Below are 27,731 nucleotides of genomic sequence, written 5' to 3'. Positions count from 1 at the left end.
AGCAAATCATGAACCACTCTAAACCTCCAGACATTTTTCATTTGTATTAATGAGGATATGACACAGCACAGGAATGCTTGCCTTAATTCTGCTCAATTTGAAACCATTGAAGATAAAATGGTCTTTCAGCAAACTTCCAATCAATAGAAAGCAGTTTTATCCAACGTCTTTATACATTTTGTGCTTGAGATTTGTCTTATGAATTACACTCATTAAACTATAAAAATAAATGTAGCCCCATGAAATTACCAAGTAAACTATGTGACTTTGTTTAAGAACTGTTTAAGTTCACAAGCTGCTATATTTTTTATTATAACACGGGTGAGTTGTATTCTCCATCCTGACCAGGGTGCCATAACGCCACCATAACTTTAAAAACCTAGAGAGAAAAACAATTGCTGCAATATTCACAAAATAATTTGATTTCTTTATTGGGATACAAGCCTTAGTATTAATATACTCAGAGAGAACCTGAGACATTCACATTCTAACGTTTTCCCACATTCTAACGTTTCAATTACTTATGTATTGTTTCATGTGTCTGACAGGAAAAAAACCCAGAGTACGGTGATGACCACTGCAGAAGCCAAAGCACAACAAACCTTCCCATTAAATATTAATTAGTTATACAATTTATCATCAAGAAAGAGAGAACATTTTGATTTTACTTCATTTATTTTTACCGGAAGAGCAAAACCTGCTGCATCCCACATCTCCCTGGCCCTGGCCACAGTAAGGAGAATCAACAAAATGAAAATCAAAATCCAAACCACACAAAAAGGGTGCACTTCTCTCTATGAACATTAATGAAAGGAAGAGTGCAAATGTGCATTTCCTTATACAATACAAAAAAAGATTTATAATGTTTAAAAATGCTTCATGTTTATATAAAAAAAATATATTTTCCATATTAAAAACCCAAACCTTTTACATTTTCTGAGACTGGTGACAGAAAAAGACAAGGTGCAATTTAACGCAAAGTGCTGCTTGATTCCTACTGTAACCATTTTACTGCTGGATAATCATTTTTTGTGTGCACAATAAATAAGCACATGAGGAATAAACGTATTTAATGATATATGATCAAGTGATGTAGATGAGCCTATTTAAGTGCAGAAAAACTAATATACTTGGAGGTACCCAGCATGAGATTATCCCAAATATAAACAAATATGAATGAACGATTCATTCAAGCAAATGAGAACATCTCTGCAGTGATTCGAATACCCGAAGAGGAAATAATGGCCAGTTTTACAATGTGCTTATCGAAAATTTGATAACATGCAGCCTACAAATTAATAAAATAAAACAAAGCATTTTAATTGTAAAACAAACATTTGAATCACAGGGAACGATAAAAAAAAAAAACATCTAGTTCATATTAACAGAAACAAAGGCACAAAAAATGGTCCTGAGATTTAAAAAAAAATAATAATAAAAATCCCAAGTTTTAAGTGCAGCCTTGATTTCATGTTCAACCACTTACGTTTTTAATGGATATATTTTTCTGAAAATGGCAAGTGTTCAAAACGGCGATCTGGTGTAGGTAGGCTGGGATGTGGTTGTAATGCATTGTCAAGTACAGTTATGATAAAGATGAGATGTGCAATGAATCAGATACAAATATTTATTAATACTTACACAAAATGTTAATGTCAGTGTGTTTAATCATTTTGTGGTAGATTAAAAAGTTCCATTAGAAGGGAAATGGATTTGGCCAAAAATCCAAATAAGGAAATCTTCAAGGCTAGACAGAAGAAACTGTATAATAGAAGCTCTGAGCTTGTACTGAGTGAGGAGTTTATAGATGCGATTCTGTGATTTAAAATATAACGGTTTTCCAGAACCGCAGCTGAACTGCCAATTAGCGCAGTCCCTGAGGTGGCCTCTAACTATGAACTATAAATATGCAAGCATTTAAAAAAAATTAAAAAATTGAAAAAGTCAGGATATTTCTGAATAAAGAACTGAGCCATGGACTAAGCAATTTGGAACGGCCAGATCTTATCACATAAATAAAAATAAATCTTCTGCAAACAGACGTTCAGTTACATCATGGGAAATGGTCATCCAAATTTCCGACATTCAAGCTTTAAGACCTTCTAACAAAAACAAAACCCAGAGGTAATAAAATTTAAGGGCAATTTCTCTATATCCATTTATAAAATCGTAGATTTCCCATAAATAAAAGCAAATCATTACCACATTTCTAAATCCCAAGTGCCATTTCTAAACAAACATGAGTGCTGAGTACTTTCACCTGACTTTGTCCCAAAGGAAGAGGGAAGACAAGTTTTCCCTCTTACAGTTACACACCTGTGGTCAGGCTGTGGTTTTCAGTTTGATGTGGTTTTATTTGTTTCCTCCTTCACATTCTTAGAGTTCCACAAAAAAGACATTTTATAAATTTGTTCAAGAGCCCATTCCATTGGGGCAGCAATATAGCTGCAGCAAGCTGAAGACAGCTAAAAGAAACACGTTTCCCTTTTTTCCATTCATTCATGCCCTCACATCCTCTTGCCTCCACTACATATGCACTAAACAAAGGCAAAACTGGAAGACAAAGCAAGGGCAAAAATAGTGTTAAATATGTTAAAGCATAAATTTACTAGAGGCATGCTGACAATGACATCTGGTTTGTTAAAACAAAATTAAAAAAAAAAAAAAAAACCCAGATAAATGTTTAAAAAGGAATTTAAAAAAAAGACAAAGTTTGGCACTTTTCTATTCTGTGTAATTACATGTGGAATAGCGTGTCCTCACAAAGGCATGGATAATTGGGAAAACAGAAAAGAATACATGAAAAAAATTCTTGAGACTGCTCCTGTAGAACTCTGTGATACTTCAGGATTTAAGAACTGATTAAATCTTTTCTGAAAGGGACTAAATTATACATGTACTACATTAGCTGTACATGCAGTAATGATGAATTATGGTGGCATGAAAGACTGAATAAAAAAGAAAATGTCAAAGTGATGTGACCAGGGACAGAGAGAGAGAAAATGGGGAATACTTCTCGATGAATCATCGCCATCACAACATGGAACTGAAAGAAATATATGATGGAAGCAGGACAGAACAGAGCACATATAGGACAAAAGAAAGACTTGGACTCAGACAATGGAGTTGGTGCCTCGGAGGCCAACGCCTCGGGCAAACTGTTCCAGGAGCCCAGAGATTGACCCAGACGAACCCGGAGAGGAAGACTTCAAACCAACTGTGGAGCTGTAGGCCGCCAAAAACACCTCCCTTACTGCTTCCAGCCGAGCCTGCCTCTCTGATCCATACGTACACCTTGAATGAGTGAGAGAGAGAGAGAGAGAGAGAGAGAGAGAGAGAGAGAGAGAGAAAATATGAAAAAGAGAGTAAAGGGAAATAGTGAAGCAGGAGAAAGAAAACATTAAATGTGATAAGAAAATGTTGCTTTTCCATTATAAGAATTTCTACTGTAGAGTTTTTTTTCCTTTCTTCACAGATTTTAAAAAGTATTTAGAGCACATTCTGTAATTAACAAAATAATTGTTTGCATCTTTTGACATCATTCCCTTTCCCCCTCTGCTCTGAACAGAGACAGATGGATGTTATTTGCAGATGACTGAGAGCGATATTGAAGAGACCCACTCAATTTGCCTGCCTGATCAAGCAGAAAAGAGAATCCTTCAGCAACTCTGAGAAAACAGTAGAAACAAATGAAGGAGAAACAGAGATACCTTAATCTATACCCTGATTTTCCTCTTTTCACTTGTCTTATCACTATTTATTCGGGAATTTAATTTTGCATATTACAGTAAATGCAGTGTACCTACATTTCTGAATGTGCACAAGAACACAGGTGCAATTGCACACACACAGACACGTCCTTTGATCTTTGCATATTACAGTTACAGAATTACTCCATAAAAGGATTAGTACCATACTAAGAGCACCTGGAGCACTTCCACTGAAGAATTAAACCCACAAACACCCACACAAAAAGTCAGATCTGAAACACACACAATATTATGACCGGTAGAACATCAAAGTCCTATATCAGAGCAGCCCTCTCACTGGCCCAGTCTTGTGCCTCTAGGTTGAAAGAAGGGGTTGAGCAAGTGCAGGAAAAAAAAAAAAGAAAAAAGCAGCAAAGCAGTGGTGGTGCAAAGGAAGAGCATGTGGTGGGGTGGGATGAGGCAGGACATGAAGAAACTCACATGCGGCCACTAGGACCCTCATCCTGGAAGCTGAAGGGCAGTGGTGACTCCAAAGGGAGAGCAGCAGCATCATGGATACTGCCACAGCCAGAAACAATCTGCCAACTACCGTACTCTGTAGAGAGAGAGGAGCCAGAGCGAGCATACTCCACCATAGACCTGAATATATATGAGAGAGAGAGAGAGAGAACGAGAAAGACACTGACTTGCAGTTACATCATTCTCACTTGACTGTTCTGACATTTTGAGAGTGAGATTGAGCAAGAGAGAGCAAAAAACAGAGATTTGAAAGCTACAATGAAAAAAAGATGACTAAAATCAGTTTACAGTGAAAACAGAGAACAGTAATTAATTAAAGCAAAATGAGGAGTAAAAGGGTCAGGGAGGGCAATGAGGGTCACAGCACTCGCAGGGCAATGGGGCAGTGAAAGGGCTCCAAACTTTTAGTCAGCAGATTGTGGAATCCATTAATAGCAGGATTTTGCTTTGGTAAGCAACAATACATTTTAGAATTTCTTTTCAGTGGGTATGAATTTTAAGGGAGGATTTTAAATATTGTATCACACTGATTCATTTATATAGAGATACTCTAGGGCAGATGTCTTGATGACTGAATAGACTAGACAGTGAACTCCATTTTGCTCACAGAGAAGGCAGTCATGAACCTGAAACACAGACACATACAAGACTACTGCAGAAAACCAGGGATAAGGGAAAAATATCAGAAAAAAAAAAAAAAAAAAAAAAAAAAGTCTCTTGGAGTTTAACAGGGAGAAATTTAATACAAATTAAACTTCATTTTTTGTTTAAGGAGCAATACAGAAGGAGATTACATTCACTGGTCATGTGAATTTTAAAAAGTGCAAGAACTAACTTCTCCACTAGAGGTTTAAAGCCCCCTTCTCCACTGGCTAAACCCCTAAAATTTAACTCTCCGTTACACTGTATACTACAATACACTGGACTCCATTCCACATTGGCTACACCACTGCCTCATCAGAAACACTGGTCTTAGTTCACAATATTTATCTTATCAGTATATTTCTTATTTATAACATTTTTTTATGCTTGCACTTTACTGCCATTTTGCACCCTGTCTATAATTGCACAAAACTGAAATGTTTGCACTATGCTACTATTTGCACTTCTAGTAGAAAATAACTGCATTTCATTGTCTTGTACTTGTACAGAGCAATGACAATAAAGTTGAATCTGTCTGTCTATCTAAAAGTTCTCTCTGTTCATTGGAATTTGAGATTACACGTTATTTCCCAGGGAACACCTTTGCCTTCAAATGGATCTATAAATATGTCATTAGTCCCTGCCTCTGGCCCTATCCACACACATCCAGATACTTTTCAAAACTCAAATTTCCAAAAATATTTTCATCCATGCAAAATGGCTTAAAATTCTTCCTGTCAAAGACATGAGTGATGTCCTTTCCATTTGAAATATTTCACTCTTTTGCAGTAATAATGACTTTATCAAAATTGCCAGGCCAGCTGTATGTTAGAACGGGCCTGGTCCAAAACTGAGTGCAGAGCAATTCGACGCTTGCAATGCTGCTTAATGTGCAAACAAAGTGAAATTCAGCTGTAAACATGGAATCAATCTCCTATTTGAAATTACAAACAGAAGCAGCCTGGTGGCTCTACTTGTTAGTTTGGACGCAAGCTGAGTAAGTAAAGACAGAAACATAAACAAAAAGTAACAGTCATGCATCTTCTCAACCACAATGTTCTGACCAGACTGAAAATCAAGTTTTCAAACATCTCCACCCTAGATGGGCATTTAATGAAAGCTCTAGTTTTGTGACCTACAATACAATTTTCATGTAGATGTGAGTCCTAAATAAAGAGAGGTAAAGACATATTACTAAAACAAAACAGAACATACCCAGAGCATAGCCAAGCATGTGCAAAAAAACAAGAGCCAAAATTATATATACTGCCATGCTTTATTCCATCTTAAATGGTGCCTAGACAGTAGAATATAACTACTGCTCCAATTAAGGCAAATATATGAAAAATAAAATAAGAAACCTAGATGACAGACTAACTGTTGCATCACATGAGGTGAAAAAGTAGATCTATTATAAAGATAGGTGCCAGAAAGGATTTTGTGTTCATTCATTGTCAAATTTCTTTTCTTATTTAGATGTTTGGGGCTATTATTTCTGATTTTCTGTTTTGAGATGCCTCAGTTGTCAATATGGCTTTAGGTAATGCTGATTTCCATAACATTCCTGCTCTGACTTGACTGACTGATTCAATGTTGAAAGACATGGCAGAATCGCTGACCAGCATTATCAATAAATGTTGCTCATATCTTGTAACTGTAAGAATCTCCAAACATGAAGCAGATTTAAATTTCAACTGAGATCCAAGACCTAAGTTGTAGGGCTGTGCCATATCAATTTGTGCAATAGCAAAGTTTTTTCAAACGATTAAAAAAAATATCAATATTGTGATATTCGAACTTGTACGTAATGACGTCATGGTGCTTTGAAAATAAAATATCAATATTGTAAATATATTTTTTTTTACAATGTCAGAACCAAGTCATGGTTGTTTACAAAATAAGCAAATGCTTAAGCATTTATTTGTTGTTCCTTCTGAATGTTCGAAATTGTTAGATTTGTATGAAACTTTAATGATATATATAAAAATTTGAATAAGAAATTAAATATAATTTATATTAATATAACATTTGTTGCAATGCTATTCTGGAAATTTCTGGAAAGTGTTTTTCAGTGGTTTTTTTTCCCCCCCATATCATCAAGAAGATCGTTTTTGCCAAATATGAAATATCCTGATATTATTTAAGGACCATATCGCGCAGCCATACTAAGGGTTCAGTTCCTGAAAACATTCTATCTAAACTTAGACAAATGCCAGTCTTAATATATACCATATTATTTAACACATGCTTTTGTAATTATTAAAATAAAGAAAATCTGATTAAGATTCAAATGTGCCATTTCAACAGAATTTTTCTTGATAAACAGGTTTCACAAGATCACATACCATATTAAGTACTGTTAAGTTGGACAAACCTTTAAGTAAAGCTCTACCAAAGCAAATTAGAGAAGTTGCTATCCTTTTATGATAAAAGGGGATTTTAGGGGAAGTAAAGACTTTAAAATCCATAAAGTTTCAGGTGTTGTTACCATCTGCAGAGTTCCTCAACACACTAATCATGAAACTGAATAGACCCTTGAGGTTAGGGAGGCCCCTGCTGGTTACCAGCAGTGGTTACAAAAATAATATCATGACAAGCCATTTAATCAGTCCAAACATCTTTGGGAAAGCAGAGGAACATATACGAAAGACAAACTTCACCTTTACAGAACTTCACCTATGATCTCATAAGCACATCACAAAAATTCAACTGCATAAACCAGCAGAAGTGTGTCATCACACAAGTGTTTTTTTAAATGGGTAGAAATGACAAATGATTACGCCAAAACCACATCCAGGAAGTTCCCAGTCAAACAGAATTTCGCTTTTTAAAAAGTCCCAATAGTTTTTCATGTATAACTGCAGAATCACAGCAATTAAAATTGAATAAGTACATTATTTATACAGTATACTACATATTTTGAATATTTTAGAGATAATTAAGAACTCACCTTCGCCCTGGCACAGCCAATGGGCTGCTGCCTGTGCGGATGAAGCCCTGCTCTGATTGGTTGGAGGATGAGGAGCTAGAGGACCTGCCCTCTGTGAGTGAATGAGGTAGACGCTCTTCAGATGTGACAGGCCGGTTCCAGAACACTGTCTGAGGAGATGAGGTCATAGCTTTCCTCCTGTGAGAAACAAATACAAATGATAATATTTTTGGAGTCAGAGCAACTTGGGATGAGGGCTTATGCTCAGAAGCACTCAATATTTCACATTTATTATTATCCTATTAGCAATAATATTACAAAACGCCAATTGATGACCACATAGCTGCTAAATATGTAAACTGCAACATGCTTTGGGCATTTCACAGATACACTCCGATACATATATTTAAAAAAAAATATTGATTTATTTCAGAGGCACGGTGGCGCAGCAGGTAGTGTCGCAGTCACATAGCTCCAGGGGCCTGGAGGTTGTGGGTTCGATTCGTGCTCCGGGTGACTGTCTGTGAGGAGTGTGGTGTGTTCTCCACGTGTCAGTGTGGGTGTCCTCCCACAGTCCAAAAACACATGTTGGTAGGTGGATTGGCGACTCTAAAGTGTCCGGATGTGTGTGTGTCTGTGTTGCCCTGTGAAGGACTGCCGCCCCCCTCCAGGATGTATTCCTGCCTTGCGCCCAATGATTCCAGGTAGGCTCTGGACCCACCGTGACCCTGCACTGGATAAGCGGTTACAGTTAATGAATGAATTATTTATTTCAGTTATTTTCTTTACGTATTCTTACCCACTGAAGGCCTGAGGGCCAAGGGAAATCAAGTCCACAGGTTCAGGAGGCAGACTGGAAGGTGCAGCAGTATCCTCAGTGATCAGCGAGAAATCACTGCTCAGACTAGAAACACTGCCCCTGTCTCTGGATTCTTAAAAAAAGTAAACAAAGATTTAATACACTAATATAATTCTATGGTTGGTAAATAATAGCACAAATGTACAACATCAAAAGTTTTGAAACAGAAGTTAATGTAGAGCCCCCTATTTAGCCTTTAGCGCAAAACTGCCAATGTGATAGGTAAACTAAATTCTCTTCTGATTGGCTGACCCTAACCCTGTATTGTGTTTCATTCAACAAACAGTCCAAGCTGCAACACTCATTTTTACATGATAGTAAACTAGGGAGGAAAAACTGCTGTTTGTGGAAAAAGGCAGATGCATGCAAACGCAAAGAGAGAAAGAGAAGAGCCGAAGTTAAAGAAGACTACTTACTTAGCTGGCAGAAGTCATCTACTGTGAAATCAGCATCTTTGAACTGAGAGTTTTTCCTCCTGAGAGAAACAGAAAGCGAGAGAATAAGAATAGAGAGTGAGGAGTGTATAGAGAGAGGTTGCAGGAGAGATTAATGGCGCAAAAGGAGGTAAAATTATTGAGAAACTTTGAGGAGGAGGGGTGATCATGACAAAATGATCAAGAGAGAAATAAAAGAAGGCAGTGTATTACCCACAGCGGGGTCTGAAGCACGCAGTCAGCATAAAAGCTTTGGCTTTAAGGAGCTAACTGCATGACACTACATAATAATGAATGCATTTCTCCTTCATTTCAGAATTTCTGATTGTCCTCTGTATAACAGGAATCACAGGCATTATTTCTGGATTCTAATATTAAGGAGAAAAAACTGCAATGACTATCCACAAAAACAATACATTATTAATACTCACCTCTGCTTCTTAACGACTGAGAACGTCTCAGAGACAATGTGCTTCAAAAAATTGAAGCAAAAGAAGAAAATCTGACAGGACAAAAAAAAGTAAAGAATTAGTTACAAATATATAGGAAATTTAATTAATTCATAAACAAATAAATAAATAAGCCATCCAGACAGATGTATCAAATTCCAAACAGAGAGCAAATCAATAAAAAAACAGTATGTAAAGACCAGCTTGCCAGATTTGTTAATAATTCTGAAGTGTAATATGTCAAACTAAGTATTAAAGACTTACTTCCTCCCCTTTAGAGAGACGATCAGGCAGCATGTGACTGCAGAGAAAGGAAAAGGTCAGCAGCAATTACAACACAGGCATTTTTGAAAAAGTCAGTGAACTACAAGGGAGGAGGGGGGAGAGAGAAAAAGAAAAAAATAATAAAAAACAGTAACTCAAAGAATCTTCTTTCATACAGCCTAATTATAAAAGCTCCCTCTTCCATTAAAGTTATTCCCAGGCAACCTGCTCTTCTCGTCTTCCCATTGCACCTTAGTTCCTTCTCTCTTCCTCTGAAAGCTAGAGCTGGCTGTGGTCCCGGGTGTTTGGCAGAGATCTGTACACCGTAATTACTGCACTGCATGACTACTCGCGTGTGTGTGTGTGTGTGTGTGTGTGTGAAGGATTACACACAGAGTCAGCAAAGAACAAGAAAACTCTCTAGACATGCATCGATTGAAGAACAGACCAATCCCTTGCAACAGACCAGCTGTATTTATTTCTCCATTTACTGAGCTCTTTCTGTCTCTCCCCCCCTCCCCTTTTTTTCCACTACATTCTTGCCGTTTGTTTTACCCCCATTTATTCTGTATATATTTGGTACTGTATACCTGGGACACTAATATTAGTAATGAAGTAGCTTGCTCTGATGCATATGATAATAAAAATATAAAAAGATTATGATTCTAAAAATCATTTAAAAAGCCATGAATATTTAATTAATATCTCATATAAAAAAATAAATAATAAAAAAAATAAAAAACACACACTTAGACTGAAATAATCAACAGAGACATCCTCAAAGTGCCTAAAAGTTACAGAACATACAGAAAAGACGACAAATTGCAAGATGTGAACTAAGTTATATATTTCGACTGCATTCAATTTAACAGCAATTTCATATTACTACTAATTCTTCTATTACAACAGCAGCTTTAGGTTTTTCTTTGAGAACACAGTAGTTCATCTTTTAATTATCACTACCTCTATTTTAACGACTACACTAACCAGCTGCATGTCTAATTGAGAGATGAAAAAAGAAGAATTTGAAAGATGGAACAAAAAAACCTTTATAGCGCATGGCATTATTTGTAGCACAAAATAAAGTTTGTTACAAACTATTTATTCTTTTGTTATTCTATTAAATAATAGCAGCAAATTTTTGTCTTGATTTTATTGACTTATATTTATTTGTCGTCTTTTTGTTATTGTTGTGTTTATATATACACAAATGTAAACATGAACAGGGTCTTACCCAAAAAGGAACCAGTCATAGGCAATGGTCAAGTAAAGAATCTCAGCTGGCTCCAGATTGGCATGAACAGCACCATCCTACACAGAGCAGACGTTTAAATACCAAACTTATCACATTCATATGTTCAAATATCATTCCTAAAGCAGATATTTGAAGCTGACAAATATATTAAATCAGGGGTATTAGATGCTGAGGGAGATAGTGAACGAGTGGATGGGGGAAGATGAAAGGATAAAAGCTAGCAGGCTGCTGTGCATTAATGGAGACAGACCTATGACACATACATAAAAAGAAATGGAAAGAGGACAAAACAGAGGGAATGAAAGTAATAGATACTTACAGCCCACAGAGAGAGTCTAAGAAGGGACACAAATAGTGGAGTCCTGTCCCAGCCTGATATACAGTGCACCAACAATCCACTCTCATCTGCAACATAATCACGTGTCCATATATTTACTAGAAAATACCACAAAATATGAAAAAAATGCAATACAAATGAGTGAATGTACAAAAAACTATTGATGATCACTACCATCACTATTGATGATGTGCAAAAGCAACTTCAGGTAATTCTGGGTTTGCTTCACCAGGTCCCAACACTGAAAGGAGAAAGAAAAAAAAGAAATTATTGTCCTCAGCTAACCAAGTCCTATTTCAGTAATGTTTAAAAAAAAAAAAAAACTAAAAGTCTTACACAAAAAGGCTATAACCAAAACTATCTATAGCAGTAGGAGTGTATGGAGAACTATTTATTTAAATTTATTAAAAGCAGGCTAAACTGAAGGAATTTTACATGATGGCAATGTCATGTATATGTGGCTAAAGTGAAAAGCTTGTAAGTGAACAGACCCTAATTTGGCAATATTGTTAAATATAGTAATACCAGTGTCTGTATAATTCATTCACTGTCTTTAACCACTTGTCCCACATGGACACAGGGTGAACACACCAAACTTCTCACAGACAATCACCCGGAGTGGGACTTGAACCCACAACCTCCAGGTCCCTGGATCTTTGTGCCTGCGACACTACCTGCTGTGCCACTGTGCTGCCTGTCTGTATAATTGCTACATAAAATTAACATTCATTGTGTTCAGTGGAATCCGATATGAAAAATTTCAAATGCACAATATTGCCAAAAGTATTCGCTCATCCATCCAAATAACTTAATTCGCTCTCAGGAGCTTAGTGAATTCCACCATGGTACAGTGATAGGTTGGCACCCATGCAACTAGTCTAGTCGTGACATTTCCATGCTATTAAAATATACAACAGTCAACTATCAGTGGTAATATAACAAAGTGGAAGTGATTGGGAACGACAGCAACACAATGTGGGATGCCATGTAAAAATACAAAGTGGGGTCTGCTCATAGTGTGCAGACATTGCCAACTTTTTTCAGAGTCAATCACTACAGACCTCCAACCTTCATGTGGCCTTCAGATTAGGTCAAGAACCGTGTGTAGAAAGCATCATTGAATGGGTTTCCATGGCCTTGTAGCTGCATCCAATCCAAGTGCATCCACTGAAATGATGAATCACGCTTCTCTGTCAGGCAATGCAATGGACGAGTCAGGGTTTGGCGGTTGGCAGGAGAACAATACTTGTCTGACTGCATTGTGCCAAGTGTAAAGTTTGGTGGAGGGGGGATTATGGTGTGGAGTTTGTTTTTCAGGAGTTGGCCCCTTAGTTCAGTGAAAATAACTCTTAATGCTTTGGCATAACAAGAGATTTTGAACACTTTCATGCTCTCAATTTTGTGGGAACAGTTTAGGGATGGCCACATCCTGTTCCAACATGATTGTGCACCAGTGCACAAAGCAAGGTCCATAAAGACATGGATGAGCGAGTTTGGTGTGGAAGAACTTGACTGGCCTGCAGAGTCCTGACATCAACCTGATAGAGAACCTTTGGGATGATTTTGAGTGGAGACTGCGAGCCAAGCCTTCTTGTCCAACATCAGTGTCTGACTTCACAAATGTGCTTCTGGAAGAATGGTCAAAAATTCCCATAAGCACACTCCTAAACCTTGACGAATTTGGAATTTGTTAGAGCTGCAAAGGGTGGAATTTGTTATAGCTCCAAAGGGTGGGACAACAACATATTAAACCCTATGGATTAAGAATGGGATGTCCCTCAAGCTCACATGCCTACGAAGGCAGATGAGCGAACACTTTTGTCAATATATTGTTCTACATATCTGAGATAAAGGCTTATAGCTGCACTTCAGGTTTGAGTTGTCAGTGTTTGCAGTCCCAGACTCCACCAGCAGATGGACTAATAGACTAATTTAAAAATAATTTCTGAGCTGTGCTCCAGCAAAAAAAGCTGTGGTTGATACAGAAAAATATGTTGTGTATTAGTTTTAATAGTGTGACTATTTACCTGATATTCACTCCAGTCAATGTTCAGGTTCTTGGTAAAACATGCAGGGATTGTCAATGGAGCATCCACAAAATCCTGAGGGGAAAAAAATCATTTTAAAAAAGTAATTAAAAATTAAAATGCCATTCTAAACTTTGTCAGTCCTTACAATCTTAAACCATGCAATTCTAGAGGAACCTAGTCAGAATTATCCAGGGCTGGTCATAGAAAACAGACCCAGACATCTACAAGGCTTAATGGCTTGAAAAGCTTAACCCCTACCACCCACCAATTAACTATTTATATTATTTAAATTTGTGTTTTGCTGAATTTTATCTAATCTATATCTATCTCCAATTTAAAAAAAAAAAAAAACTTCTCCATTTCCCATGAATGTGTGAAATATCAGCTTAAATAAATTACTGAGATATTTACTTATGTACACATTAGTAAGTAATATAAATGAAATGTAACTGCACCTGGTTCCAGTTGAAAACCAGGCCTTCTGCTGTGTAGTCTCTGTCTTTATATTCCTTAAAGAACTCACACCCTGAGAGTAATTCAGAATAACAAGCACTTTGAGCTCAACAACACTTCAGTATGAGAACATATCAATGAATACATGAAATCGAGAGAGAGAGAGAGAGAGAGAGACCTAGATAAGGCACAAAAAGAAAGGAATACCTGGATAAGGCACAGAGAGCAGTGTAAAGTCTGCATAGCGCTGGGCCTTGTCCACCTTCTCAGAAGAGGTGACACTTGAGAGGGGGAGGAGAAAAAAAAAAAAAAAAAAGGTGGGGATGAGAGAAATTGAGAATCTATAAATTGGCTTGTCACAATAGCAATTTTTGTGGTCGATATATTATCAAAGAAGTAACTGCGATGCATGATAGATATTGTTTTCATAAAAACAATATAAGCCACTATTTTTAAACAAATCAACATAAAGGTCTCAAATGTACACAACAGAAAAAACCAGATAATGGTGTTTAAAATAATGGTGACATTCATTCACATGTAAACAACACACATGCTGAGGTCAGCAAAAATTATAGAGGAAATGTCCATATATTGTATGATAATTTGTTAAATGTAGTTATTGTGATTGGCCTATCTACAAAATCTGACCAAATTCATATGGTTAGTATAGTCTTTAAAAAAATTAAAAAATAAATTAACAAAAACATTAAAACCAGCACAGATTCTCTGTAAAACAACCACAGACACACACACAGGCTTTCCACTCTACCACTTAATCAAAGAGGAGAAGTGACAGTGAGTCATCATGTTTCTGCCCATTAATGTGCATGCATATGTGGGTTTAAGCAGCTGACCCATAACAACGTGACCAAGTGGGGAAAGGTGAATCCACTCGGAACTGCACTTACTTCAGGCCAAACTTGACCTTCTTATTCTCAACCATGAGGTCACAGATGTAGCGAACGGACAAATACTTCAGCAACTTGATGTCCGAACCTCTCACTTTATCAAACAGCTGTGAATCTCCATTTCTACACAGAGACAAGAGACAGGAAAAGAAAAAAAGAAAATACATAAAGGGAGGAAGGTGATCTTAATGATAATCAACTATAGTTCGGCAAGAAAACAAGCAAGTAGATGACCATGTATTCTCAGACCAGACAGATCCCGTTTTGGACACCGCAAAAGTAAAACTACAGCCATTCTAGTATTCTAGCTTTGTATTTCATCACCTGTAAATAAGGATTGTACTCCTGAGTACAAGTCATTCAGATTGACAAGGACATTTTTGTGGAAGTGTGTTGCTTTTCTCAATTATACTAGATAGACCCTGTTCTATTTCCAGAGCAGTACAGAGGCGTTAAAATCAGGCTGACCAATCAGAGCTCTACTGGCAAACAAATGAGCTTCAGGATGTAATAATAATAATAAAGAAAATCGTTTGGATTAAATAACTTTATTTTAAATAAACTGAACTACAACTCACCTTAAATAAAAAGCTAAATGCTGCTTGAGTTGATAGATTCCCTGTAATTCTTTCTCTAATCAGAGCTACTGATTAGCTGATTAACATCTGAGTTTTTCAACCAAAAAGAAAAAAAAAAATCTTTTTTTTTTTGTCTTGGTGTGAATAGACCTATATCTGCAGACTATTTAGACACAATTCGCCATAACATTTTACAATTGATGCACCTCAACCAGGAAAAAATTAAAAAGGCATAATAATAATAATAAAAAAAAAAAAAAAAAACATTTGAAGTTTGGCAAAGAAGTCAACTAAATGGGTTCGTCCATCAGGCTTTGTTTCAGTAGGATAATTCTTTTTAGAAAATGCTTTATCATCATCCACATAACCCTTGCGGATTCATTAAGGAAGTAAATCTCAATAATTATTCCCTGACTGAGTAATACTTACAGCCCTAATGGATATTATTAACAGAAGAAACCAGGTTGCAGAATTATTAAGATGGTTAAAACTGTCTTTATTACTGCATCTGATCATACAATAACTGTATTTTCATTAACTTTATGATTGACAAGTGGCCTGGAACCACAGAAGAGCCATGTATCACCCACGGCTCCAGTATCAGGCAGACTCTTTATATGCAATATAATAACACAAGGAAACTTTTTCCTTTTCTTTTTTTTAACCTCTAATGCAGAGATATATAAAACTTTGTAGAAATATAATTCACATTTTTGTCTACTCAATGTACAAATCTGTTCTTGCATTCTAATGCTCTAAACAAAATGTTTGTACCGGACTGCAGTATCATCCTCTGGCACGTCTTCTGATTCTGCCCACGTGTCATCAGACCCCCCTGAGGAACAAACAGAAAACATTATTAGGCTCCAGAACTAGAAGCTCATGAATTTTCTGACCGTCTGCTCTAATTTGCACACCATATTCAGTTCCCAAACGCAGAGTGCTTCCCGGAAGTGTGCATCATGCCATTTTCCAGCACTACTTAACATAATGGATACAATAAGACAATTCATAACTGCAATTCTCTCAGTGCTTGATCCCTTTAGGCTCAGTTAGGGCCATCACAAAGCCTTCACATTAGGAGTGGGTAAAACAAGGCTGCTATGAATACATGAGTACTTGACTGTATGAGTTACACAGAATGAATGGTTTCTTTGTGATTGCCTAAGACAAAGGGTTTAATTCAAGGAGTAGATATAGATTAAGAAAAACACAGAACAGGGATCTGGGAAAAATAAGTTCAATTCCAGAACAGATTAACCACTGAAGATTCTCTGTAATGATAACGTACCTGAGAAGATGTAGTTGTAGCCGGTACGTCCATACAGTTCCCCCCATCCTGCCAACGTGGATGACCGGCATACATGCTACAACAAAGACCAAATACACAGACACTGAATTTACCATTCATCTACACAATAACTAAACTAGTAGATTTTACAAGATTGTAAAAGAAGAACATTACATTTAGTGCAGCATATCATTCTCTTTCAGAAACATGTAGCCGTACCTTGCCATTGTACAGAATGACTGGACAGACAAATCTCCCCCTGCAGCGGGCCAGCTTACTGCGGTTCACCAGATCCTGCAGCTTACTGATCTGCACTGTACTCTCAAAGCTAGAAAACAAGAGAGAACTTTAATTCATTTCATTATAAAGAATGGAAGAAAAATTAAGTATATTGCATTTTTGAAATGGTTACATTTAGGGCTGTGCCATATTGCCATAAATTCGATAAAAAAAAGCCAATATTGTGATAATCATGATATGCGGAATACATTCTTTACATCAGACGTTTAGGCACATGGAAGTGCGGTGAAAAGTGGCTCTGAGGCAGAGGAATTTGCTCCAAAAAAAAAAATAAATAAATAAATAAAATAATATAATAATAAAATAAAAAACCAGAAGCACCCGGTTGAGGATGAGGAAAATCAAAAATGCCTTTAGAATAGTTCAACACCCAATGAGCTCTAAACTACACTAAACTCGGCACAACGACTCTTCTGTATTTGTTTTTTTCAATGTGAAGCTTTAAGGTTACTTTTTGTATAATTGTTTATGTTTGCTGGTTATATGCACACACTAAATTTTCTGCACTTTGGTTGTGTGGTAGATTTATTTGCTACATTAATATTATACAAAATCAGAACCTTGGAAAGTTACTGTTGTTTACATAATAAGCAAATGTTTACAGATTTTTGTCACTTCTTTTGAATGTTTGAAACTGTTACATTTGTAGTAAAATAAAACTTAAAAACCAAATATTTTAATATCATTAATATTAATATAAACATTGGGCATAGTACTTTAAGGTTCTCCAGCTACTCCAGTACGCCCTTCCAAATGTCAATGCTTTTCTAATAAGATTATGCAGCCCAAGTGTGCACAATTGACCCCTTCTGTCATTCTGATGTGTGTGCACCTTAAAAAAGCTACAAGAAATTATGCAATCACCCCACTTAGATGATGTTCTCCCAGGTTCTTGCTTAGTAACTAATAACTGAATATCAAAACCATTAGCATCTGAACATTCTGGCTATGATTAATATTCCTCAGCTCCTCCAGGACAACTCTACCCCTAGTCATATGTGCAAGTGTTTTTTGTTCAAGATCAGGTATGAGGTATATTATGGAATCACAGGCAAAATGCAAATAGTTGTTTTTCAAAATGGATGCAAACAACTGTTTGTGACTAAACATTGACTAAAGTGTGTGTGCAGGTGTTCAATTAAATTTTGGACACATCTCTCATTCCTTTGATTAAAAATAGCTTTGGTGAAGGGTGTTAACCACTGTGTTGGAGCCAGCTTTTGTATTGTTGTAGTTTTGGTTTTCATTGATGAGGTCCTTCACCCAAAGAACTCAAGCCCAAGGAGGAGCAGCAAATATCCATTAAATTTATCCTCTACTTGATCTGTAAACAATATGCCATCATCTCAGTTTCAAGAAGTCAGAATGCTCAGCTATTAAACACAAATTGTTTCGTGTCATATCTCTTATTTATTTATTATTTGGTATAAGGTCAATAAGCTTGGTGAACCTCTAAGTGTGGAGAGTCTATCATTTTTACCAGGGGTTGTAAATTCACTCATTAGACGAGTTGTCTGGAAACTGTTGTACTTCCACACACAGATATCATTGATCAATCATTCTCTGCTTTTTAGTGAGACAAGGGGAACAAAAGTACAAATATGAATATACCGTTGGCTTCACCTCACTGACCATGCAGAGCAAACATCATCTAACCAACTGTCAAGCCAAACTCTCAAAACAGTCAATGGTATTCTCCAAGACGCTAACTGAAAGACTAGGTAATGTGTTAATCTTCTGATGAAAAACAGTAAATCTAAGCCACTGCCTTCATTTACACTTTCAATAGGCTGTCTACATTATTTAATGGTGAATAATGCACACTTCACAATTTCACTCAGGAATTTACATGGGGGCTCCTAAAAAGACAAACTCTGATTTCAGAAAAAATGCCTGTGTGGACCACGTGTCTTAGTTTTCCATGACGCTTAAAACTGAAGTTACACTGGTCATTTGACTGCACAAACATTTCTCACATGAACAAGATTGTTATCTGTGTCACATGCACATGGTCAAATAATCTATATGTGTTAAGAAATGTTATTTGTTTGATATAAACCAGAATTGATGAAGGAATATGCAAAACATTTTCACATCAGTAAAACCTGTCAGTCACATCATAATGCTGAACTGAGAGCAACAGGATTATCTATTTATTCCTTATATAATATAGGCACATCAAACCTTATCTACAATTTGTCTATGTTTTCAGTCTTCAAAGCCCCAGGTGTAAGGCACTCCACCTGAATGAAAACCAACAAAGCCCTGCCAATACATGTGCAGCTGAGAATGTGCATGCTCAGTTACAAATCCATGTACATTTGTGTTTACTGTTCACCATCCTGTAAAACCTGACATCAAAACTTATTTATTCTTTACTGTTGACCATATTCAGCATTTAGCTTTTGAAAAAAAACTACCTTCCACAGCTAATCATTAACACAAGTGGTCTAAGTTGAAGGGAACCTTTGAGCAGAGTTGGAAAATAGATGACTGTACTTTGTTACTATACAGCATTATTGTGGCAGCCTTTAAATGAGTATTGCTGTAAATTAATTCTCAAACTTTTACTTAAACACACGACATTGATGTTGTACTTGTATAAACTTGAATTTAATGTTAAAAATTAGACACTGAGTTGCACTTAAGTACATTTTAATTTCGCGCTTTCACCTTTAAACAAGAAAGACTTTGAAATTGTGGTCCGATTTTGACTTTTTCACACTCTTGCCTTGAGTCATTCATTACCTGTCTTTATTTGGCTCTGTGCTCTCATACTCCAAGTAGACAATCTGTCGCGGATAGTGTCCGCACACCTCGCCATTGCTGTTCTGGATGACACTAAATTTGTAGTCTTGGCCAAACAGCTCCAGGCATCGCTTCTCTATTCTCTCCACCTGCAAACACAGCAGCTGGGGTTAGCAATATTTAAACACACTACACATTTAAAAGCTCACTGAAGCTCTGTATTCCACCCTGTGCACATTTGGAGAAGAGTCTACTTTTTTGAGAAATATTGTAATATAACTTACATAGTAAGTGAGTTGACTTAAGCTTTCTTGGTTGCCTTACATGACTAACATTTTATTGAACAGATCATAATGTGGGAAATGAGAAACATTTATATGTGACAATTAGTTTTACAGCAAGTGTTTAAATTTCAGAATTTATGTTTCTAAAATTGTAGCAATTATATTTATCCCTAAAGAATTTATAGCCTCTTTGGCAAGCATGTTGTTCTAAAACCCTTATGATGATGACTCATGACTGCTGGTGAGAGATGACAGCATAAACCTCATGTTTTAGATGCAGAGAAATCAAAAGACAAAGGTTTATTGGCTGCTTTGCAAGCCATGCAGCCAAAGTGGTTTAGGGAAGAATAATAGCAGAGATAGTAACAACTTGTTAAATTTGTTTATACATCTGACAGATTTTTAATTTTAAAATCATAATTTCTATTCAAAATATTCTGTAAGTACATCTTGAATTTTACTTTCATTACAGTATGGATCTAGGCTACTTTTCACATCTGTGTCCATCAGCGAGTTAAGACATCTGCAAATATGCATTTAACAAAATGACAAATTTCATTTCAAACAGAGGAAATGTGACCTTCACTACAACCTACAGGCGTTTAGGATAAAAGATATTAACATTAAAATACATATTTAAGATACATCACTATAATCATAAAACCAAGGCGGCAGAAGCAAACAGGTGCAAATTTTAATGAGGAAGGAATAAACGAAAAGAAGCCAGCTGTAGCCACACACACAGTGCTGTTGGTCTTACCCGCGGTGTGACCTCCTTTGCTCTGTACTGGGCCTTAGAAAACAGGTCTATCAGATCACAGATCTCCTCGCTCTTCCTTGCTGTAGCCGCAGCTCCGGGAGCGGACGCGGCCATCATACTGGCTCCGCGGGCGACCGAGTGCTCCAGCCGGACCTGCCCTCCTTCAAACAGCGCTGCTCCCTGAGCCCGGGACGCGCTTCCAGCCCATCCCTTCCCAGCCAGTCTCTTCCTCACCGCCCGCTTAAAGGGGCCGGAGCCGGGGAGGCGTCTAGTGTTCAGGGTACCGGCGAGCACGTCCCCCTTACCGCTGAATGGTGCGTTAACCAGCTGCAGCCAGTTAACCTGTCAGTGCCGGAGAACTAACTTACAGCTGCCGAGCTCAGGAGCCTTCAACACAAACTCAGAGGAACAACTAAAAACACAGAACAAACAACAAACTAACGCACAAACAGAAGCGTCCGTTTACAAGAGAAGCAGCTCACTGCACCGCTTAACAACGAAGGTTCTCGAAAACGTCTCTGTTTCATATTCTCAGCCCCAACAATCTAAGCCTCGAGTGCAGAACCGCGCGGAGCTCAGTGTGGACTCTTCACTCAGGAAACCCGCAGGATCCCCGGCCTACTCACCCACCTCACCGTCACGTTTTCATTTCGTGCAGAATGACAACGCAACTGGAGGCTGTTCAGAAAAGTTTACGATAGTGTAGTAGTCGCTGCAGCGGGAAAAGCAATAAAACAGCACTATCGCCAGGTGTCGGAGCGGAGCGGCCGTTGGGAGTGTGGCAACCCGAATTTGTGACTCCGAGCGGAGACGTGTAGTAAACAGGAAACGAGAGTCATGTGATCAGCAGGGCTTCCTCAAATAGACACTCATCCCAGCACTCACCACACACTTCTGCTACAAGATTGGTTCACTCACCACACACTCCCGCTCCAACACTAATTAATTAATTAATTCATTCATTCATTCATTCATTCATTCATTCATTCATTCATTCACTACACACTCCCGCTCCAATTTTCATTCATTTGTTAATACTAATTCAAGCACTTTCCACACAATACTGCTCCAAAAACAATTAATACATTCATTACACACTCATTCTTTAATATTCACTTAACCAAACACACCACACACTCCTGCTCCAACAAACATTCATTCATTCATTCAGCACAGCACAGCACTCACCACACGTTCCTATACCAACAAATATTAATTTATTCAGTCTGGCATTCGCCACACACAACATGCATTAATTCATTCACCACAAACCCCTGCACCAACATTCATTCACTCACAACACACTCAAGCACCAACATTTTCTTCAAGCACTTACCACACATTACTGCTTCAAAAATAATTAATACATTCATCCATCCAACCCAGCACTCACTACACACTCATGCACCAACATTCATTCATCGAAACACACCACACACATCTGCTCCAACAAATTTTCTTTCATTAATTAATTCATTTGTTCATTCTACCCAGCACTCACCACAAACCCCATACATTAATTCATCCATTCATTCACCACACATTACTGCTTCAACATTAATTCATTCAACACAACACCTGCCACATAGTCCTGCTCCAAAAAACACAATTATTAATTCATCACCTCCACCAAAACCTGTTCAAATAATTAATGCATTCATTCATTCAGCCTTGACCTCACCTGATACATCTGCTGCAGCAAGTAATTCATTCGCATATTCATTCAGCCCCACACTCACCATAAATCATCTCAGATATTTATTTATTCATTCATTCAGCCTTACACTCACTCCACATACTTGTTCCAACAATATTCATTCAGCAATCTATTCATGACTCATACCTCCTCCAAATTTCATTAAATCATAAATCATTTCGGTTTGTATTTGTTTTGTTTTGACAGTCATGTCTATTAATTTAATATTTGTTATCCTTATTGTTGTCTTCTTTTTAGGTAATTATTATTATTATTATTATTATTATTATATACTGTATTCATTTTGAAAACCGAAATAAACACTAACTAACATACCCCCTGCACTCACCATTGACACCGGCTCCAAAAAATACCTTCACTTATTCAGCTTCCTCACCATGCAGCTGCAGCTGACCATTCATTCATTCATTCATTCAGCCCCCAGCTCACAACAGACAACCTTGTATTTACAACATACCTTCTCCAAAAATCATTTTGTCATTCTGCCACACAGTAATTATACAAACATTCTCAAGTAAAATTAATTTATTCATTTAGCTCAACACTCAAAATACGCACGTGCTCAAACAAAATTGACATATTCATTCACACTCACTCAGAGACTGCACTAGGTAATTGTTGGAGATGGACAGGAAACAGTCAGTGAAACTATTTAGAAGGTGAGTCAAATGTTGCAGGACACCCTTTTATTTCTTTGATATGATACATTACCACCTTCCCACTGGAAATGCTTGATTCAATATGGTGGCCATGTTCTGGACATAGCCTAAAAGATAGGCCCCCTCACCCATTATTTGATGTGGTATTCAGATACAATGGTGTCCTGCAAATTTGGACTCACCCTGTGTATATAGGGCAAGGCTGAATGAATGAATGATCACTTGAGCAGGGGTGTGTGGTGAGTACCAGGCTGAATAAATGAAGGAATGTGTTTTAACAGGTTTTTGAGGTGAGACTATATTAATGCTTTTTTTTTTTTTTTTTGAGCGGGGTGTGTGGTGAGTGCCAGGTTGAATGAATGAATAAATTAATGTTTGTTTGAAGAGGTTTTTGTGGTGGGGCTTAATGAATGCATGTTTGTTGGAGCAGGTGTGTGTGGTGAGTGCAGGACTAAAGGAATAAATAAATGAATTTAAGTTTGAGCAGGTGTTCATTGAGGACAGCTTTGATTGAGGGAATGTTTCATTCAGCCCAGCACTCACACACTACTGCTCCAACACTGTGAAACCTAATGTTCAAAGTAAATAACTCTGACTTAAAATATATTGAAAAGTAGCCCCCAATTTAACAATTCAATTATCTTCAACAATTTTTTTGAGTTTGTAAAATTAAAAAGTTTTGATTTAGCAAAATCCAGTTTGTGGTTTTAATTACAACTAGCTGTATATTATAGATTTAACTGAACTTATATGTTATGAGTTTACGCAGCATGACGTCTGTAGTCACAGATGTAGATGTAGTCCTGGTGTTATGGGTTCGAAACCCACATCACATCACTGCCTTGAGGAGTTTGGTGTGTTCTCCCAGAGTGCAAAAGTGTTCATAGGTGATTGACTGTTGCCCAGGTTACAGACAATGAATGAGTTTATGTTAAGGTTAGATTAGTTAATAGTATAAATTATAATAGTATAGATATAAATTAAATTAGTTAATAGTATAGATCATAACAGTATAGATGTAGATTAGTTAATAGTACCTCTATAGTTGTATAAAGCATTAAAGAAGTAGTAAATAGACACTTTAAATAAGCGTTTGTACTACTAATGTGTACATTTGAGTTTATGAACTTAAAAATATAAAGGCAACTAATTTTGCCTTATTATTATTATTATTATTATTATTTTTTTTTTTTGCTCTGCTAAGTTATTCAGGGGCGGCACGGTGGTGCAGCAGGTAGTGTCGCAGTCACACAGCTCCAGGGTCCTGGAGGTTGTGGGTTTGATTCCCGCTCCGGGTGACTGTCTGTGAGGAGTTGGTGTGTTCTCCCAGTGTCCGCGTGGGTTTCCTCCGGGTGCTCCAGTTTCCTCCCACAGTCCAAAAAACACACGTTGGTAGGTGGATTGGCGACTCAAAAGTGTCCGTAGCTGTGTGTGTGTGTGTCGCCCTGTGAAGGACTGGTGCCCCCTCCAGGGTGTATTCCCGCCTTGCGCCCAATGATTCCAAGTAGGCTCTGGACACACCGCAACCCTGAACTGGATAAGCGGTTACAGATAATGAATGAATGAATGAATAAGTTATTCAGGTTTACAGTGAGCACATATATCACATATTCAATACTTCATTCAGCCTGCCATTCACTACACACTCCTACGCCAACATTCATTCATTTATTCATTCCCCCTCTTTCCCCTCAGCACACACCTGGTCAAACAAAATAAATGAATGCATTCCTTTATTCAGCTCTGCCCCTCACCTTACAACTGCCCTAGCATTCATTCATACAGCCCCAAACTCAGTGCTGATAAATCGCTTAATTTAACCCTGTGTTCACAATTCATCATTCATTCATTCTGAAACCACTTATCCAATTCAGGGTCACAGTGGGTCCAGAGCTAACCTGGAATCACTGGGAGCAAGGAAGGAACACACCCTTAACAGAGCGACACACACGCACACCTACGGACACTTTTGAGTCACCAATCCACCAATGTGTGTTTTTTGAACCGTGGGAGGAAACCCACGTGGACACGGGGAGAACACACCAAACTCCTCACAGACAGTCACCCGGAGCGGGACTCAAACCTCCAGGTTTCTGGAGCTGTGTGACTGCGACACTACCTGCTGCACCACCGTGCCATCCTGTTCACAATTCACCTTGTCCAAAATATGTGCATTCATTTGTTCATTCATTCAGCTCTGCACTCATCACACACCTGATTCAGCATTAATTCTGCACAGCACTCACGAATCACAGCTGTCCCAGCATTCATTAATTCATTCAGCCCACCTCAATAAACACCTGTTCAAATAAATTCATTCATTTAATCCTTTAGCTCTGTAGCTCTGCACCCACTACACACACACACACACACACACACACACACACACACATATATATATATATATAGTTTCACTAACTGTACTGAGGGAGTACTGTGCATATTCTGCAGACTTGTGTGTGTGAGATACACACACACTATATATATATATATATATATATATACAGTGCATTTGCAACCTTGTGTGTGTGTGTGTGTGTGAGAGAGAGAGAGAGAGAGAGAGAGAGAGAGAGAGAGAGAGAGAGAGAGCGTGCGAGCTCAGATAGGATGAACAGCGCCTCTTGCAGGACTGCCGGGTCATTTCCCATTCTGCAGTTCTCCAGACGGGAGCGCGCCTGTGCCCGTTAGCGGGAGTGCGCACGGGAGCCACACAGGAGGAGTGAGGAAGGCAGCGGGAGCGCGCAGGAGCAGCGGTGGCGGCGCGATCACGAAAGAAGAAACGCTGAAAGAAAAAATCAACAGGAAGCACCGGTGCTGATCTGCGGCGTTCTTCTGCGAGCTTCTGACAGAGGAACCTCGAGCCTTCATCCTCCAATCTTCTTCATCCTCGGAGCTCGAGGTGGTCCTGAGGATGAGGATGAGGATGCGCTGCTTGTAGCCTCTGCATCTTTGCCAAGCGTCGAATTGGAAGGGAGGCGAGGCGGCCTGCGTTACTGCCTACCGATTATTGATCCTGCTGCTGCTGGAGAGGGCAGTAGACATCGCGTGCTGAGTCCATGGCTGTGATGTGAGCTCGGCTGCTGCTGTAGCTTGGGCACGGAAAGCGGAGGAGGAGGAGGAGGAGGAAGAAGAGGAAGAGAAGGAGGAGGAGGTGGTGGTGGAGGGGGAAAACGGACAGGATTGTGTTCTTTCTTCTTTTATTGCACCCGTTAATTTTCCCCATTTTGGTTGTGATGTAAAATAGGCCACTGAGGAGCCTCTGACTGACAATCATCGGTGTCCAGCAACGCGGCTGGAGAGGGGGGCGAGCGGGCTAGTGGGGTACAGAGAGAGAGAGAGAGAGAGAGAGAGAGAGAGAGAGAGAGAGGATAGGGGCAGAAAGAAGGAAATAGAGAAGGAGAGAGGGAGAGAGAGAGAGGGAGAGACAGAAAGAGAGAAAAAGAGAGAGAGACTCTCACTCAGAGCCACAAAGATGCTGCCCTCGCAAGAAGCCTCCAAGATCTACCACGACAACTACATGCGCAACTCGCGCGCCATCGGCGTGCTGTGGGCCATCTTCACCATCTGCTTCGCCATCATCAACGTGGTGGTGTTCATCCAGCCCTACTGGATCGGCGACAGCGTCAACACGCCGCAGGCGGGCTACTTCGGCCTCTTCCACTATTGCGTGGGCGAGGGCAGCTCCAACCGCGACCTCAAGTGCCAGGGCACGTTCGCCGACTTCAGCTCCATCCCGTCGGGCGCCTTCAAGGCGGCCTCTTTCTTCGTGCTGCTCTCCATGGTGCTGATCCTCAGCTGCATCGCCTGCATGGCGCTCTTTTTTTTCTGCAACACGGCCACCGTGTACAAGACGTGCGCGTGGATGCAGCTGCTGTGTGGTGAGTCCAGGCGCGAGGTTGGGGTTGTGGGGTCTGGTGTGTCTGGAGGAGGGTGGTTCCTCTCTTTCTCATTTTGTGGTTTTTGGTTGCCTGTGGGTCTATTGATAAACTACTGTAAACTACTGATGTGCTGCATGTTTTGGAAGAAATGATGATATATATAAAGATGATGATGATGATGGTGTGTGTGTGTGTGTGTGTGTGTGTGTGTGTGTGTCTGTTTGTACTGAGCTCTCAGAATAATAGAAATGTTTCTAGTGTTTAAGATTGATCTGAGTTAAGTTTAAGCAGCCACAAAGACATGTCCCACAAAGACATAAAAACAAACATTGTTTTTAATGTCTGTATGCAACACTGGGCCATAACCAGAGACTCCCTCCATTTGTTAATTTTCTATCTAAAACAGCTGAAGTACAATAACACTTTTTAGCATGTAGAATGCAGGACACAGAAATCTACACAGAAGCTTAAAAACAATACAAAATCAAACCAGTAATTCATTGCAGATCCATAATTCAGTGTGTCCACATTAATTACAGCCCCTCTTTTCTTTGGAAGACTCTAAGGTATATTTTATATTTAAATTTTGCTGTAGATATTGGTTCATTTTATCTCTGCATAAGATTGTAATTTTGCAAGATTTTTAATTTAAATTAAGGTCTCTGACATTTGCACAGTACTCTATCTGCACAGTAATGTTTGGTTCTTTCTTTTTAACCATTAT

The 27,731-nt window shown here is 38.4% G+C and overlaps 2 protein-coding genes across 3 annotated transcripts in view; one reads left to right on the top strand and one right to left on the bottom strand.

Moving 5' to 3' along the window:
* Positions 1–1,314: 1,314 nt before the first annotated feature.
* mtmr14 (myotubularin related protein 14) lies at positions 1,315–21,878 on the bottom strand. 2 transcript variants are annotated; one of them, XM_066663787.1, is made up of 19 exons: positions 20,754–21,872; positions 19,710–19,858; positions 16,881–16,989; positions 16,662–16,737; positions 16,145–16,205; positions 14,793–14,915; positions 14,089–14,162; positions 13,884–13,954; positions 13,426–13,500; positions 11,573–11,639; positions 11,381–11,466; positions 11,041–11,117; positions 9,807–9,843; positions 9,525–9,595; positions 9,076–9,134; positions 8,600–8,732; positions 7,822–7,998; positions 4,191–4,349; positions 1,315–3,294 (listed from the first exon to the last, which is right to left on the bottom strand). In XM_066663787.1, the coding sequence occupies exons 1-19, from the start codon at positions 20,868–20,870 to the stop codon at positions 3,114–3,116; spliced, it is 1,902 nt and encodes a 633-aa protein (XP_066519884.1). In that variant the 5' UTR covers positions 20,871–21,872; the 3' UTR covers positions 1,315–3,113. The 2 variants fall into 2 exon arrangements, with proteins under 2 accessions (XP_066519884.1, XP_066519885.1); XM_066663788.1 differs by lacking the exon at positions 4,191–4,349 and having other exon boundaries at positions 20,754–21,878.
* Positions 21,879–26,508: 4,630 nt separating this feature from the next.
* Positions 26,509–27,731, top strand: part of lhfpl4a (LHFPL tetraspan subfamily member 4a) — a 41,668-nt gene continuing 40,445 nt past the window's right edge. The window contains exon 1 of the mRNA XM_066665276.1: positions 26,509–27,007. Within this exon, the coding sequence (XP_066521373.1) occupies positions 26,602–27,007 (406 nt within the window). The 5' untranslated portion in view covers positions 26,509–26,601. The remainder of the gene's footprint in view (positions 27,008–27,731) is intronic.

The sequence above is a fragment of the Hoplias malabaricus genome, chromosome 3, assembly GCF_029633855.1.
Source record: "Hoplias malabaricus isolate fHopMal1 chromosome 3, fHopMal1.hap1, whole genome shotgun sequence".
Taxonomy (NCBI): domain Eukaryota; kingdom Metazoa; phylum Chordata; class Actinopteri; order Characiformes; family Erythrinidae; genus Hoplias; species Hoplias malabaricus.
The sequence above is the reverse complement of the archived record's forward strand: the minus strand, read 5'-3'. Positions and strand labels throughout refer to the sequence as shown.